At 44.0% G+C, this 18,040-nt stretch overlaps 1 protein-coding gene across 1 annotated transcript in view; it reads right to left on the bottom strand.

Moving 5' to 3' along the window:
• The window catches only part of stpg2 (sperm-tail PG-rich repeat containing 2), a 279,995-nt gene extending 264,302 nt beyond the window's left edge, over positions 1 to 15,693 (bottom strand). Inside the window, exons 1-3 of the mRNA XM_078411518.1 lie at positions 15,419 to 15,693; positions 9,870 to 9,976; positions 3,489 to 3,638 (exon numbers count right to left, since the gene is read on the bottom strand). Of these exons, the coding sequence (XP_078267644.1) occupies positions 3,489 to 3,638; positions 9,870 to 9,976; positions 15,419 to 15,542 (381 nt within the window). The 5' untranslated portion in view covers positions 15,543 to 15,693. The remainder of the gene's footprint in view (positions 1 to 3,488; positions 3,639 to 9,869; positions 9,977 to 15,418) is intronic.
• Positions 15,694 to 18,040: the final 2,347 nt, after the last annotated feature.

Below are 18,040 nucleotides of genomic sequence, written 5' to 3'. Positions count from 1 at the left end.
CGACAATGCTGTAACACTACTAGCTATCGTACTGTCTGATTCACCTCCACCCCATTGCAGACATTGGGCTTTGTCTTTGGAATTGTTGTGCTACCATGTTGAGAACCACATTCTGCTCTCTGGTATTTTTCTTTTTGCACTACCTGTTGTGTGCGGCTTGATTGTACCAATTTTTATGATTTAATTGGACAGCATGCAAACAAATGTTTTTAATTGCATCTCTGTATCCGTGACAATAATGAACTGTCTAATACCATGTCACATAAGCTGCAGTGACACTGTCAGCTTTACCAGGCTATGCATGGAAGAATGAGGCATTAGATTTAATATTAAGGTGCTCCCCGCGATATTCAAATAATAATAATAATAATGCATTACATTTATATAGCGCTTTTCTAAACACTCAAAGACGCTTTACAGGGTTTACTAAAACATAGAAAATAAAATAAATAGATAAATAAGTAAACGAACAGAAAAGGAAAAAGAAGGTGAGGTGACGGTTAGTGGTTGAAGGCAGTGCTGAACAGATGAGACTTCAGTGATGTTTTGAATGAGGTGAGTGAGGAGGAGTCTCTGACGGTTTGGGGTAGTGAGTTCCAGAGTGTGGGAGCAGCGATGGAGAAAGCCCTGTCCCCCCAGGATCTGAGTTTGGTCCGGATGTGGGGGGATAGGAGATTGGCAGCAGCAGAGCGGAGGGTGCAGGTGGGAGTGTGCCTGTGGAGGAGGTCGGTCAGGTAGGATGGGGCCAGGTTATGGAGGGCTTTGTAGGTTATGAGGAGGATTTTGTACTGGATTCTCTGGGGGATGGGGAGCCAGTGGAGTTTGTAAAGGACGGGGGTGATATGGTCACGGATCGGGGAGTGAGTGAGTAGACGGGCAGCGGAGTTCTGGATGTATTGGAGTTTATTGATGATTTTTGAGGGTGAACCATAGAGGAGGCTGTTGCAGTAGTCCAGACGGGAGGTGATGAAGGCGTGGATGAGGGTTTCTGCAGCTGTGGAGGAGAGGGATGGACGGAGATGGGCATAGTTCTCATTCAAAGCATAGTTCTCCAGAATGGGACTCGAACCCACAGGTTTAAGTTGAGGTTTATTATTGTCACGTGTACCCAGGTACAGTGAAAAGCTTGTTTTACATTCTACCCAAACAGAGCAGATAACACCATACATAAATACTATTACGTTAATCTCAAAAACAATAGATGGAGCAAAGGGGAAGATAGAGTGCAGATCATAGTTCTCAGCATTGAAGCGCATCAGTTCGATAAAGTCCAATGTCCGCAATGGGGTAGAGGTAAATCGGACAGTACCCTAGCATATGGAAGGACTGTTCAGAGACCTGATAACAGAGGGCAAGAACTCGTTCCCGAGTCTGGTGGTGCACGTTTTCAAGCTTTTGTATCTTCCGGCAAATAGGAGCTGGGAGAAGAAGGAATGGGAGAAGTCTTTGATTACGTCGACTGCTTTTCCAATGCAGCGTGAAGTGTAGATGGAGTCAATGATTGGGGCGGCTGGTCTGTATAATGGACTGGGCTACATCCACAACTGCCTGCAATTTCTTGCAGCCTTGGGCAGAGCGGTACACCTACCCCAGTTTGCATTGGCGGCGCCAAAGTAGAGATGGTTGAAAACTTCATATTCCGAGGAGTCAATATCACTAACAACAACAACCACCAACAACAAGCAATGACCAAAAACAACAAGCAATGACCAAAAAAGCACACCGACGCCTCAACTTCCTTAGAAGGCTTAGGAAGTTTGGCATGACCCCTACAACTCTCATCAACGCCTACAGATACAACATAGAAAGCTTTTTATTAAGATGCATCACAGCTTAGTTTGAGAAAACAGCTCAATCCAAGACCTCAAGAAACTGCAGCGAATTGTGCACTCGGCCCAGACAATCACACAAACCAACCCCCTTCCATTGACTCCATTTATACATCACACTGCCTCGGCAAGGCCAGCAGCATAACCAAGGACGTGTCGCACCCTGGCCTCTCCCTCTTCTCCCCTCTCCCATCAGGCAAAAGGTAACGAAGTGTGAAAAGGCACACCTCCAGATTCAGGGACAGTTTCTTCCCAGCTGTTATCAAGCAACTGAATCATCCTGCCACAACCAGAGAGCCAGTCCTGAATTATCTACCTCATTGGTGTCCCTCGGACTATCCTTGATCAGAATTTGCTGGCATCACCTTGCACTAAACCTTATTCCCTTATCATGCACCTGTACACTGTAAATATCACGTTTGTAATCATGTATTGTCTTTCCGCTGACTGGATAGCATGCAACAAAAGCTTTTCACTGTACACGTGACAATAAACTAAACTAAAAAGCCGTTACCAAACCAAGCTGTGATGCAACCCAACAGTATGCTTTCTATGGTGCAGCCGTTTGTAAGTTTCATTGAAAATATGACAAACTTCCTCATCTCCTGAGCAAATTGAGGCCTTACTTTCATGTTTCTGTACCTTCTGCCAGATAAGAGTAGGGAGAAGGAGGAATGACCCGGGTGACATCCCACCCTGATCTTTCCTCCTTCTCCCTACTCTTACAGATTCTGTTGTGTTGCTTTCATTGATCTGTTTGAGACATATGACGAGGAAACACTTGGGACTCGGGCCCCGAGATCCTGGACTCTGACCATGATTTCAGGCATTCTGCATCTCCCCCTTCACTCTACCTATCGTACTTGTGCATGGCTTGTTTGTATTTATGTGTAGGATTATCTTATTTGATTGGATAGCATGCAAAACAAAACATTTCACTATACATTGGTACGTGACAATAATAAACTTTATAACAGCATCTATTTTACTGCGGTAAAATAGATTCTGCATGAAAATAGATGCTGCTTTAAAGAGGGCCCTGCTGTTTTGTGGCTCAGTAAACACTGTTGAATAAAGAAGTAGAAACAAGGAACTGAAGATGCTAGTTCACCAAGGAAAGACAAAAATTGCTGGAGTAACTTAGTGGGTCAGACGCATCCCTGAAGAATATGGATAGGTGACGCTTCGGCCCAAGACCCTGCTTCAGACGCACAAAGAAGGGTCTATCTTCAGCAGGGTCAATGTTCACCTGGTTATTTTAGATGAACCCACCCACACTGCAAGGTGAGATTTAGGACATCGTTGTACAGAAATCAGAATGGAGATGAAGAGGGATTTTCTTTAGTCAGAGGGTGGTGAATCTGTGAAATTCATTGCCATTGACGGCAGTGGAGGCAAAATCACTGTGTTTTGACAGGTCTTGATTAGTAAGGCCGTCAATGGTTATGGGGAGAAGGCAGGAGAATGTGGTTGAGAGGGAAAGGTAGATCAGCCATGATCGAATGGCAGAGTAGACTTGACGGGGGCAAATGACTTACTTCTGCTCCCGTGACTTATGAACATGAAATAGCATCAACATTGTTTACACACTGCCGTTCTGACTGGTGGACAGGTATTGTGATTCAGAGCGGCAAAGGAAAGGAAGAGATAAGAGCTTACCGATGTGCACTGTGGCTTAGGTGCTTTGTTCGTTACGTCAACAAGGTTTATTGGATAGGCGTCATAGTAACCAGGTCCTGGTTGGTCTGATCCAACCTGTTTGAACCGGATCTCCCTGTTCTTCATGCTCTGCCCTCCTCTGACGTGTTCCTGAAATTCACAACATGGAGAATTACGTGACCATAAGATATAGTCATAGAGTCGTACAGCGTGGAAACAGGCCCTTCGGGCCTAAGTTATAGAGAGAGGTTGGATAGGCTGGGGCTTTTCTCTTTGGATTATAGACGGCTGAGGGGGTGACCCTGTTGAGGTCATAACGTCATGGTCACGGAGTCATACAGCATGGATTCAGCCCCTTTGGCCCAAGTTTCCCACGCCGACCAACATGTCCCATCTATACCAATCCCACCTGCCTGCGTTTGGCCCCTATCCCTCTAAACATAAGAGCAGAATTAGGCCATTCGGCCCATCGAGTCTGCTCCGCCATTCGATCATGGCTGATCTATCTTTCCCTCCGAACCCTGTTCTCCTGCCTTCTCCCCGTTACATTTGACACCCTTAATAATAAAGAACCTATCAATCTCTGCTTTAAAAATACCCAATGTCTTGGCCTCCACAGCCATTTGTGGCAATGAATTCCACAGATTCACCTCCCATTACCAGATTCACTACACCAATTGCAGCTTATTGCAGACTTGGCTCAGATTACCATGATCAGTTGTTGCACCATGCATTCCTTGGCAGTCAGCGACCTCCATCAACACTTTACTCTGCTTCAGGAAAGCAGCTAACGTTGTCAAAAACCACACACATTCCCCTCTTTTCCCCTCTCCAGTTGGGCAGAAGATACAAAAGCTTGAAAGCATAAGACTGAAGAATAGCTTCTTCCCCACTGTTATCAGACTACTGAGTGGTCCTCCCATAAGTTAGGATTTAGTCCCGATCTCCCAACCGACCTCGTTGTGGTTCCTTCAACCTTTTTTTTAAACATGCATTTTCTTTGTTACTGCAATGCTGTAAGGCTGCATCTTTCCCCTCTCTACTTCAAGATCAAGGTCAGTTTATTGTCACGTGTACCAATTAAGGTACAGTGACATTCAAATTACCATATAGCCATACTAAAAAAAGCAACAAGACACACAACTACATAAAAGTTAACATAAACATTCAGCACAGCGGATTCCCCACGTTCCTTGCTGTGATGGAAGGCAATAAAGTCCAATCTCCTTCCTCTTTATTCTCCCACGGTCGTGGCAGTCAAACCATCCACAGCCGTTAAACCTATGACCTTTGGTTCTTTATTCCTTTACCCTCGGTAAAAGTCTGTACATTCACCCTATCAATTCCCCTAATGATTTCATTTACCACTGTAAGATCAAGCCTTTGTCTCCTGCACTCAAAGGAATAAAGTCTTTTCAGTCTTTACTAGCGGCTTCTCATCCACTAAGACAACAGTGTCAAAACAAAACCAAAATAAATCAGCTCTTCCAAAATTCTTCAGGCCCTCAAGATACAAACAGGATGAACCAGAAAGACAGAGTGAACTGGGAAATATTATTTAATATTGCACAGCCTGAGATGATCTCCAAAGCACAGTCTGTGGGCTGGTGTAAACTGCAATGATAACTTTCAAAGGGAATATTTGAAGGCAAGGAAAAGTGGCTAAAACAATAGGTGGCACAGTGACACGGCTGGTAGAGCCACTGCCTCACCGCGCAAGCGACCTAGGTTCTATCCTGACCTCAGCTGTTGTCTATGTGAAGTTTACACATTCCCCAATGACTGCATGGGTATTCTCCAGGTGCTCCTGTTTCCACCCACATCCCAAAGAAATGTAGGTTTGTAGGCTAATTGGCCTCTGTAAATTGCCACATTTAGTATGTAGGGAGTGGATGAGAAAGTGGGGTAACATAGAACCAGTGTGAACGGGTGGTCGATGGTTGGCGTTGATGGTGAGCCGTAGGGCCTGTTTCCATGCTGTATCCCTAAACTAAACTAAAGTAGCCAGAGCGAGGCAGGTGTTTTCCGATGAGCGACAATCCTGTTGAAAATGTAATCTTTTGATTGCCAAAAAAACATCTAATCATTATCTGTAAGAAGTTGTTAGAGGTTGTGGATTGTCGATTTTCATTGCTCTGCAAATTGGTGAACGAGAGAGGAAATACCAATTAATCAGAAGATTAAATCACCATTTTTCTGCACGCTTTGCAAGAATGTTGTTTTCTAATAATAAGCCGGTTAATGTGCAAGAAAATTGCTGATCATCTTAAAGAATATATGATGGATTTCAACTAGTTAGACACTTTAAAATTGTGATGACAATTTATGTCACTCTGCATTGTCACTAATGGATCTCAGACTACAAAGTAGAGGCATAATAGCCAAGATTTGATTTAATTCACCTATATACAAAACTATAAAAAATTTAAAATGCAGATAAATTGCTAAATGAGGCCATTACCCTGCTCAATGTCATGTTTTAAAACCCGTTATTTGTTTTATGCTTCTCATTCTGAGGGTGCATGGTTTTGAAGAGGCGTAGAATTGAAAGGCATATAAATCCTGCAAAAAATTCTGGAAATGTTTTGTGTGCATCGCAGGATGAGCTCCTCCTCGTTTGAACTGTGAAAAATACCCATTGTATAATGGCTTTCATCAGCGCTTTGCAACAGATTTATTGTGTGCAGTTCTGGTCGCCCCATTACAGGTAGGATGTGGAGGCTTTGGAGAGGGTGCAGAAGAGGTTGACCTACTTGGAGTAGATGGTATTAGCTATTAGGAGAGGTTGGACATACTTGATTTGTTTTTCCTGCCGCATCAGAAGTAGAAGTAGGATAGATAAACTTATTAAAAGACAAAGATAGGACACACAGTCAGAACCATTTCCCACTGGGTGTTTGTTGGAAATAGAGGGCATAACTTTAAGGTGAGAGGTGCAAAGTTTAAAGGAGATGTCCAAGGTAATTTTTTTTTGCACAGAGAATAGTGGGTGCCTAGAACACATTGCCAGGGATGGTGATGGAGGCAGATGCCATAGTGGTGTTTAAAAGGCTTTTAGATAGGCACATATGTAGGGAATGCAGAGATATGAATCACGTGCAGGCAGAGGAGATTAGTTTAACTTACATTCAAGAGAGGGCTAGATAGAGCTCTTAAGGATAGCGGAGTCAGGGGGTATGGGGAGAAGGCAGGAACGAGGTACTGATTGAGAATGATCAGCCATGATCACATTGAATGGCGGTGCTGGCTCAAAGGGCTGAATGGCCTCCTCCTGCACCTATGGTCTATTGTATCATCTTCAGCCCAATTGTTGTGAGCCAAATGACCTGTCCCTGTGCTGTACTGTTCTATGTTCTATGTTCACGATGTGCACTATTAACTCAGTTTCTCTCTCCACAAACACTGCCTGTTCTGCTGGCCATTTGGCTTTTGGTCTGGGAATGCAACTCTAACCTGCAAATCACAGCTTTGACATGTCCCTTTGTTCTCTCTCTCTCTCTCTCTCTCTCTATCTGTTCTCATTAGCTCTAGTCGTTACTGAGGGGTCCCTGGTCTCACCCTATCCAAGGTATTCCCTTTGCCCTAACCATCCATCTCTGCAACTTAAAATTAACACAGTTTCTCATTTTTCCAGATTCATCAAAGGGATCCAGGAAACCTGATGTATTGTTTCTCTGCCCACATATACAGTATAGTTTAGTTTATTATTGCCACGTGTACCGAGGTACAGTGAAAAGCTTTTTTGTTGCGTGCTAGCTAATCACCAGAAAGACTATAAATGATTACAATAAGTTCACACTTCTTCCTACTCCTTTTCGCACATGTTAAGTAATGGATGAAATTCTTTGTATTTCTTCTGTTTTTTTGTTTATTTTGTTTTTTAATTGATGTCTTTTAACATGTTCGAAATAAAATAAAATGAAATGAAATGAAATGACAATCAAGCCATCCACAGTGTGCAGATACAGGCTAAGGGAATAATGTGTCTTTGACATTTCCTCCTTGAAAGATATGGGGTGATCTTATGGAGGTGTATAAGATCATGAGAGGAATAAATCTAGGAAATTCTCTCAGAGTAGGGGACTCAAAAACCTGCGGACATAGGTTTAGTTTAGCTCATTTAATTTAGTTTATTAGTGTCACATGTACCAAGCGACAATGAAAAAATAATTATTGCGTACTATCCAGTAAGCGGAAAGACTATACATGATTACATTGAAGCCATCCAAAGTGTACAGGCAGAGGATAAAGGGACTAATGTTTAGTGAGCATAGTCAGAGTAAGAAATGCTGCTGTTGAAATAACGATTTAAAAGAGTGGGGCAATTGTGATGAATGATCCACTTTTGGGAACATCACGCAGTCACCTGGCTTTGGTGCCAGTGTTTCCAGCTTTTTCTACTTTCATTTCCTTTTTTTCAAATGAGCCAGGCACAGCACTAGTCAGAACGTACTTATTGGTCAAGTGAATTACTCAAAAAGCAACAATTATAATTATCTGGATGAGTACTTGAATAGCCAAGTCATCGTAGGCCATGGTCAAAGTGCTGCAAAATGGGGTTAGTGGGGATCAAAAGAAATACACAAAATGCTAAAGTAATTCAGCTCATCAGGCCGCATCCCTGGAGAACATAGATAGCTGACGTTTCGTGTTGACAGACTGATTGTGGTAGCGGAGAGAAAGCTAGAAGAGATGTAGAGGGGGTAAACTAGCATCCGCAGTCCCTTGTATGTACGTTAGTGTAGATGAATAGTTAATGGTCAGAAAGGCCTGCTTCTGTTCTAAACGAGTCTGTATCTAAGGGTCTTCACATGCAAGTCTGTCCAGATTGGTGTATCAGATTTCTATCCATAGACACAAGGAACTGCAGATGCTGGAATCTTGAGGAAAACACAAAGTGCTGAAGGAACTCAGCGGTCAGGCAGCATCTATAGAGAGTAAGGGCAGGCGATGTTTTTGATCAGGATCATTCTTCAGACCGATTTTGTTCTTTAATTAGCTGATATTTAAGGCCAATCCCAGCAGTGTTCAGGGTCACGTACCAAGGCCGGTCTCACATTTACAAAAACCTCTTTCATTCATCATCATAACTTAATGAGATGAACTCAAACTGATGAGTTGTGGTACAAAAATCACCTAGAGTGTTGATGGATATGAATAATATTATTCTAATTAAATAAAATCTTGAAGATAACTAGATCCTTGAACATTTCCACATAAAATACACTGATAAACAAGCAATTAAAATTTATCATTGAACTATGCAATTTACAATTCTTTATAATCTTGGTGATTATTTTCAGAGAAATGTTCAACATTAATAATCCATGGACAGTTATGTTATTAAAATGCAACAACATTTCAATATTTTTTTAATGCAGAAACTGCATTTCAGTATTGAATCAAATTATTGAGTTTAATGACCAAATATATACATGGCATGCATTTAGGAACTCTATCTAACATACACAAAGAGGTCATAAGTCTGTCATTGAGTCATACGGCGTGGAAAAAGGGCCTTCAGCGAACTTGCCCACTCTGACCAAGATGCCTTTTTTACACTAGTCCCACCTGCCCATGTTTGGCATATAACACTCTAAACTTTTCCTATCCTTGTAACTGTCCAAATATATTTTAAATGTTGTTATAGTACCTACCTCAACTACCTCATCTGGCAGACTGTTTCCTATACCCACCACTCACTGTGTGAAAATGTTGCCCCTCAGATTCCTATTAAATCTTTTTGCTCTCACTTTAAATCTATGTCCTCTGGTTCTTGATTCCACTACTCTGAGTAAAAAACTCTGCATCTACCCTTTCTATTCCCCTCATTATCATATCATATCATATCATATATATACAGCCGGAAACAGGCCTTTTCGGCCCTCCAAGTCCGTGCCACCCAGCGATCCCCGCACATTAACACTATCCTACACCCACTAAAGACAATTTTTACATTTACCCAGCCAATTAACCTACATACCTGTACGTCTTTGGAGTGTACGTCTTATACATGTCTGTAAGATCACCAGGTATTTATTAACAAAATGCTGGAGTAACTCAGCAGGTCAGGCAGCATCTCAGGAGAGAAGGAATGGGCGACGTTTTGGGTCAAGACCCTTCTTCAGGCTGAAGAAGGGTCTCCCTCTGTAAGATCACCCATCATTCTCCTGCACTCTAAGGAATAGAGTCCCAGCCTGCCCAACCTTTCCCTACAGCTCAGCCCCTCATATCCTGGTAACATCCTCATAAATCTTCTCTGCAGTCTGGCGTAACAAGGGCAGGAGTTGTTGTGCATTTGCTTGGAAATACTTGGAAGAAGTTGGAAGTTATGAGGCAGGCTTATCTTTGCTGCACAGACTGGCAGTGACTTTATCCTACCTGCATGGGGTTAATGTCATAGTGCTGTGGACCTGGTGCCAGGAGAGTTCCCGGAGTAACCAACACAGATTCGCGGTTTGTCAAAGACAAAAAGGGAGCATATCCATCTGCAATGAAAGAAAACAACCTTGGTCATTCTTTTCTTACCCTGTAAACAAGCTACTTTGGGATCCATGTTTTTCATAATGCTGCAAGCCTTCCTGCTTAAGATTCGCAAAAACATCAAACAAAGAGCAGCACAGTGGCGCAGCGGTAGAGTTGCTGCCTTACAGTGTCAGAGACCAGGGTTCGATCCTGACCTTGGATGCTGTCTGCATGGGCTTTATTTTGGACTTTAGAGATACAGCATGAAAACAGGCCCTTCCGCGCTGACCAGCAATCCCCGTACACTAGCACTCTCCTACACACTAGGGACGATTTACAATTTCACAAAAGCTAATTAACCTACAAATTTGTACATCATCGGAGTGTGGGAGGAAATCAGAGATCCCAGAGAAAACCCACATAGGTCACGGGAGAACGTACAAACTCCATACAGACGAGCACCCATAATTAAGATCAAGCCCGGGTCTCTGGCGTTGTAAGGCAGCAACTCTACCGTTGCACCACCATGCCGCCCAGTCAATGGAAGAAAGGTTGGTTTGCGCGTAGGTCTGGGCTATGTCCACAACACTTTGCAATTTCTTGCGGTCTTGGATGGAGCTGTTCCTAAACCATGCATCCTGACACAATGTTTTTTACGGGACATCTGTAGAAGTTGGTGAGAGTTGTTGGGGACATGCCTACAGTGGTGGGATGTGTTCACGTAAATGAACAGAACATACAACATCTTATAAGAAAATAACTGCAGATGCTGGTACAAATCGATTTATTCACAAAATGCTGGAGTAACTCAGCAGGTCAGGCAGCATCTCGGGAGAGAAGGAATGGGTGACGTTTCGGGTCGAGACCCTTCTTCAGACTGATGTCGGGGGTGGGACAAAGGAAGGATATAGGTGGAGACAGGAAGATAGAGGGAGATCTGGGAAGGAGGAGGGGAAGGGAGGGACAGAGGAGAGAGTAGGAGGGCAGGAGAAATCACAGAGGGGGAGCAGCGAGAGAGCATGTTACTGAACTCTCGTCGAAGAGAGGAGGAGAACTTCTTCAAAGTGGACATACCTCGAAGAGTCCTTATCTTTAAGGGTAAATTTGGAATTCAACATTCCTGCAGGGAGCTATGTCTGTTGAATTCTAGCTGCCAATGCTTTGTCCCTTTCTCCACATCACAGATGTGGACTTGATCCCATCAATGATTTCCCCCGCATCCCGTCGATAAACTACACTGTGTCTTTTGACAAATACTCAGTACAGACCAGTATATTATTCACAAGGCTAGTTACTTTACTTTAATAACCTCTTGTGTGGTAATTTATCAAAGGCCTTCCAAAGGTCCAAAAGCACAAGACCAACTGGTTCACCCTTAATTACTTTGCTGGTTAGTTTTAGACATACAGCGTGGAAACAGGCCCTCCAAGTCCATGCTGACCAATACACGTACACTAGTTCTATCCTACACACTAGGGACAATTTACAGTAGCCAATTAACCTACCAACCTGCACATCTTTGGAATTGGGAACAGCTCCTCTGCATGCCAAGAACTTAATCCCTTGTCAGTACACTTAACTACCCAGGAATTCAGAGACAGTGCATAACTCAGATGGTAGACTGGAGAGGAATTTCAATGAAAACCCTTTTGAGGGAGAAAAAGACACAAAGTGCTGGTATAACTCAGTGGGTCAGACAACATCCGTGGAGAGGTGACGTTTTGAGTCGGGATCGTTTTTCAGACTGTGGGAGGGGGGATAGTTTAGAAAGCTGGAAAAGAGGAGGGCAGGACAAATCCTGGCAGGTAACAAAGCTTTGTCACTCTGTCCTGCCTTTCCTCTCTTCCAGCTTTCTTTCTCCCCTCCTACAATCAGTCTGAAGAAGGATTCCAGCCCAAACATCACCTATCCATATTCTCCAGAGATGCTGCCTGACCCGTTGAGTTTTTTCCAGCAATTTGTGTCTTTATTTTATAAACCAGCATCTTGCTTCGACACCTCCTGTGGGAATGCAGCAATACCAGTTTATCCAGCAGGTGGAGTGCCAGGAGACATGAGACTGCAGATGCTGAAAGTGTCAAGTGTTTATTGTCATATGTACCGACATTGGAACAATGAAATTCTTACTTGCGGCAGCGTAACATATCTGTAAAACCAATGAGAGATAAATATCATCAAAAAATCAATAAATTAACAACTGTATAATGAGTGGAAAAAAATACAAAGTCCATAGTGCAACCAAAGGGAATTCATAGAGTGAAGTCAAGAGTCAAGAGTGTTTTATTGTCATATACCGAAACTGAACAAAGAAATTCTTATTCACGGCAGCAGCACAACAGGTTTCCAAACACAGTCAAACTGAATAGATTATAGAATAAAAAAGAGTTGAATGAATAAAAAACCCAATATATTATAAAACAAAACAAAGCCCCAAGTCCCTAGAGCAACCAGGCCAGTTCATAGTTCAAAGTAGTTGGAGTTTATAGTGTTTAATAGCCTGATGGTTGTTGGGATGAAGCTGCTCCTGAACCTGGATGTTACAGCTTTCAGACTCTTGTACCTTCCTCCCTGTGGCAAAAATGAAATGGGCAGGGTGGTGTGGGTCCTTGATAATGCTGGCTGCCCTATTGAGGCAACGCCTCCTGTAGATCCTTTCAAAGGTGGAGGTCAGTAACCGTGATGGACCGGGCACTGTCCATCACATTTTATAATCTCCTTCGTTCCTGGGCGTTCGAGTTGCCAAACCAATATCTCTCTCCTGTACACCTGCAGAGGTTCAAGACAGTACTTGTCAACATACCAAATCTCCTCAATCTTTTAAATAACTAAAAGCACTGATGGGCTTTCTTTATGATTGCACCAACGTGCTGGGTCCAGGACAAATTTTCAGAGATATTCAGGCCCAGGAACTTGAAATTCCGAACCGTCAATGAAGACAGGTTTATGGGTGTTTGGCCTTCCTCTTCGAACATCAACAATCGGTTCCTTGGTCTTACTGACGATGAGCAAGGTTGCTGCTCCAGCACCATTCAATCAGACGATTGATCTCCCTCGTATACACTTTGACATTATTATCTGTAATTTATCCAACAACCACACTACACAACATTAATCATAACCCTACCTCAGGACCGAACTATTGGAGACTTTATATAAGTCAGTTTAGTTTAGTTTAGTTTAGAGTCCGCGCCAACTAGCGATCCCCACATATTACCACTATCCTACACACAAGGGCAAATTTACATTTTTACAAAGCCAATTAACCTACAAATCTTTTTCGTCTTTGGAGTGTTGGAGAAAATCAAAGATCTCGGAGTAAACCCACGTGGTCACGGGGAGAACGTACAAACTCTGTACAGACAGCACCCATAGTCTGGATCGAATCCCGGGTCTCTGGCGCTGAAAGCACTGTAACGCAGCAACTCTACTGCTGCACTACCGTGCCGCCCCAAGATTGCACTACTTACTTTGGTTTGCATTATGGTCAGGTTAACTAGTACTACTGATAATTTAGAAACAAGTAACTGCACAAGATGGTTTACCAAGGAAAGACACAAAGTGCTGGAGTAACAGAGGTCAGGTAGCATCCCCAGAGAACATGGATAAGTGACGTTTCAGGTCAGGTCCACGTCGCCTATCCATGTTCTCCAGGGATGCTGCCTAATCCACTGAGTTACTCCAGCATTTTATGTTTTTCATCACTGATAATCTATTGCATTATTGTATGTATTTGTCATGTTATTGTTTTTAATGTGGCTGTAAAACTGCAGCGAGTAAGAATTTTGCCAAAACCTGGCAACTCTTGCGTGCGGTCTCAGTCGACTATTTCTATGCGCTTTGTACTAATTGGGGATGGTACTTAGTAAAGGCAATACTTTACTGCTTGCAAAAAATAGAATTTCACTGTACCTATGTACATGTAACAATAAAGAATCATTGATTGTCATTGTTCCCCTGCATATGACAATTAAACGCTTTTGGTGCAAAAAGGACAGATGGTGCTTCTGGCTGGAACCCTTCGTCAGACTCTTATGCAGAATTCCCACCAATAGTTCCTTCCCACAACATTTATGCAATAATAAACCTACACTTAAACCAATGACTGAGAATTTGAATAAATTTGAATAAATGAATAAGCTGACGTTTTTTAACAGCTGATCCTATTTGCCTGCATTTGGCCCTTATCACTCTAAACCTTTACTATCCATGTACCTGCATAAATGTCCTTTAAACGTCACAATTGTACCCATTTCTACAGTTTTGTCTGGCAACTCACTCCAAATAGGCACTATCCTATCTCAAACCCCAGCCAAAGTTAAGATACCAGGAACTGAAGATGCTGGAATCTTGAGCAAAATCCTGAGTACTGGAGTAACTCAGTGGGTCAGGCAGCATCTGTGGAAGCAATGGACAAGCGACGTTTTGGGCCCAGAGCATACTCGTTACACCCCTCTTACATCCAGCCACAACCCCACCCACGTCCTGAAAACTCCACCCACCTCAGGCCCCTGTCCATTGTAATACGCATCCCCAAAATAAAATACCCACTTTCAATTCGTCACCTACATTCCTTCCACTGGCTCCACAATTCACACATCTTCTGCCCTTAACTCACCCCTTTTACCTTTGCCCAACCATCTACCAATCAAATCCCCCCTCACCTGTATCCACCTATCACTCAGCAGGTTTCGTCCTGCCCCCTCCTCCCTTCCTGCTCTCTAAACCCCCTCATTGGTCTGAAGAAGGGTGTCAACCCAAAACATCACCAGTCCAAGTTCTCCAGAGATGCTGCCTGACCCGCTGAGTTACTCCAGCACTTTGTGTTTTGTTTAAATTATTACTGTTTGTACTTAGTTGGTAAGTAACTTCTGTCTCAATATAACATTGTTGTCAGGAAGAAGAAACGGGTTTCATACACAATAAACAAAACAAAGTAATACACAACTGGATTAATGTTTGAAGCAAAGGACCAAGCCTAACAATGGAAACACTTTTTTTTTGTAAAACAGTAGCTGCAGTTTCTTATCGAAACTGAGAACTGCAGGTGTTGGTTTACACAAAAAGACTGGAGTAACTCTCAGTGGGTCAGGCAGCATCCCTGGAAAACATGGATAAAAAGTCTGCAGTTTCTTGTTTCTTTAACTTTAGGCTTGCCCCAGAATACAAAGTGCTGGAGGAATTCAGAGGATCAGGCAGCATCTGTGGAGGGAGAGATGGACAGGCGACGTTTGGGGTTGGGACCATTCTTCAGACTGATTTAGGCTGACCCAACGGTGACAGGTTGGTGTGTTTGCAAGAGAAGAGAGGGGGTGGGGAGGTTGAGAGTGAGTAAGTATGTGAACAAGTGTGTACAGGAATGTATGAGAGAGTGTGAGTAAGGAAGAGATTGTGAGTGAGTAAGAGAGAGAGACTGTGAAAGACGGGGAAAGGCGGCACACCGCCGCCTGTGACTGTGTGTCGCTCACCTCCATCCTGGCAGCCACATTGCACCCTGCTGCGGCCGGCGTTGTACGAGGCGGGCCCGACGGCCGGCCCGGTGCTGCCCAGCGCCGAGGCGAAGATGGTGTCCCGCGGGGCTCGGTCGTACATCTTTGCCCGCGGCGTGAGAGAACACCACGGGGACGGTGCTGAAGGGAGAGGAAGGGAGGGGGTCGATAAAACACCCCGGGTGGGCCAAGAGGAGCCGCCGCGAAGTTTACACGCAATGAGTAGCGGGAGAGAAGTCTCGGTTCGAGCCTGGTCTGGGTGTGGGTCTGGGTGTGGGTGTGGTCAGGGCAAGTGGTGGTGCCGGCTGGGCTGGGCTGTGCTGGGCTGGGCTGCCCTGCACTGTATCCCTGGGTGACTGTATCCCTGGGTGAATGTATCAATGTGATGTATCCATCTCCCTGCCTGTATCCCCTCACCGCATTGTTAGACTGTGTCGCCGCTGCCATGGAGACCGGCGCGAGCCTCAGCCTTCAAGCTTTATTATTGTCACGTGCACCAAGGTTCAGCCAAAAGCTTTGCTTTGTTTTGCAATGCCATCAAATAATGCCACACACAAACACCCTGGGGATGCATCCCTGGAGCAGTCTGAAGACAGCTCCGCACACGAAACGTCACCCCGTGCTTTTTCTCCAGAGATGCTGCCTGACCCGCTGAGTTGTCCCCAGCACTTTGTGTCCTTTTGTGTATTAACCAGCATCTGCAGTTCCTTCCTACAAGGTCCGACCGAAACTTCGCCTATCCATGTTCTCCAGAGATGCTGCCTGACCCGCTGAGTTACTCCAGCACTTTGCGACACACTCCATGTGTAGGAAGGGACTGCAAATGCTTGTTTATACCGACGATGGACACAAAGTACTGGAGTACTTTGATTTAGATTTGAGTTAGATTTAGCTCTTAGGGTTAAAGGAATCAAGAGATATGGGGGAAAAAGCAGGAAAGGGGTACTGATTTTGGATGATCAGCTATGATCATATTGAATGGCAGTGCTGGCTCGAAGGGCCAAATGACCTACTCCTGCATCTATTTTTCTATGTAACCCAGCGGGTCAGGCAGTATCTCTGGAGAATGGTTCAATGGTTTCTTTATTATCAAGTGTACCAAGGTGCAATTAATTTATTTTTTTTGCATACAGCTCAGCAAGACTATCACCATACCCGGTCAGACAGCACAATCCCCGGTCAGTACGAAATGCAATATGCAAGAGTTTGATCCTGACTATGGGTGCTGTCAGTACAGAGTCTGTACGTTCTCCCTGTGACCATGTAGGTGTTCTCCTGGTGCTCTAGCATTCCACCCACATTCCAAAGACGCGCAGGTTTTGTAGGTTTATTGGCTTTAGATTTTACTTTAGAGACACAGTGCGGAAACAGGCCCTTTGGCCATTGAGTCCGTGCTGACCAGCGATCCCCATACATTAGCACTATTACATAATCCGTCACACTAGGGACAATTCACAGAAGCCAATTAACTTCCAAACCTATACGTCTTTGGAGTGTGGGAGGAAACCAGAGCACCCGGAGAAAACCGACACACTCTCAGGGAGAATGTACAAACTCTGTACAGCCAGCACCCGTAGTCAGGATCGAACCCGGGTAAGGCAACAACTCTACCACTGCTCCACTGGGCTGCTCTAGTGTGAGCAAGTTGGGCCTGTTTCCACGCATGACTATGACCCTAATCTGAGATTTTGCTCTTTCTTTCATTCCAAAAACATTTAAACTGGCAGAAACCATGGAAGAAAAGAAAAGTTTATATTAACCAGTCTGAAGAAGGATCTAGACCTGAAGCATTGTCTGTCCATTTGCATCACAGATGCTGCCTGACCCACTGAGTTCCTCCAGCACTTTGTATTTTGCTGAAGTTTCCATAACATGGTGATTTAGGTAGCAATGTTTGCATTCACTCTTCAACCACAAGGTGGCAGTGCTGCCCACTAGCGACTTAGATAATTAACCCTGTGATGTGATCGCTGGTTGGTTTGTTTATTACTGTCACGTGTACTGAGGTACAGTGAAAAACTTCGTTTTGCATACTATCTAATCAAATCAGATCATGCTATACATAGATACAATTAAGTTTGAGCAAAGGAAAAGATACAGAGTGCAGAATATTGTTCTTCGCATTGTTGCGCATCAGTTCCAGAGACAAAGTCCAATGTTCACAATGGGGTAGAGGTAAATCAGACAGTACCCTAGCTTTTGGAAGGACTGTTTCGAAACCCAATAACAGAGTGCACAAACCTGAGTCTGGTGGTGCACGCTTTCAAGCTTCTGTAACCTCTTCCCGATGGGAGCAGGGAGCAGAGAGAATGACCAGGGTGAGACAAGTCTTTGATTATGTTGGCTGCTTTCCCAAGGCAGTGTGAAGTGTAGATGGAGTCAATGGTGGGAAGTCTGGTCTGTGTGATGAACTGGGCTATGTTGATAACTCCCTGCAATTTCTTGCTGTCTTGGGCAGAGCTGTTCCCAAACTAAGCTGTGTTGAAACTTGACAATATGCTTTCTACGGTGCATCTGCTTCTAAGTTTGTAAGAGTCATTGGAAACAAGCCAAATTTCCTCAGTCTCCTCCGGAAGTAGAGACATTGGTGTGCCGCTTTGA

This window comes from Rhinoraja longicauda, chromosome 1 (assembly GCF_053455715.1).
Source record: "Rhinoraja longicauda isolate Sanriku21f chromosome 1, sRhiLon1.1, whole genome shotgun sequence".
NCBI classification, from domain to species: Eukaryota; Metazoa; Chordata; class Chondrichthyes; order Rajiformes; family Arhynchobatidae; genus Rhinoraja; species Rhinoraja longicauda.
The sequence above is the reverse complement of the archived record's forward strand: the minus strand, read 5'-3'. Positions and strand labels throughout refer to the sequence as shown.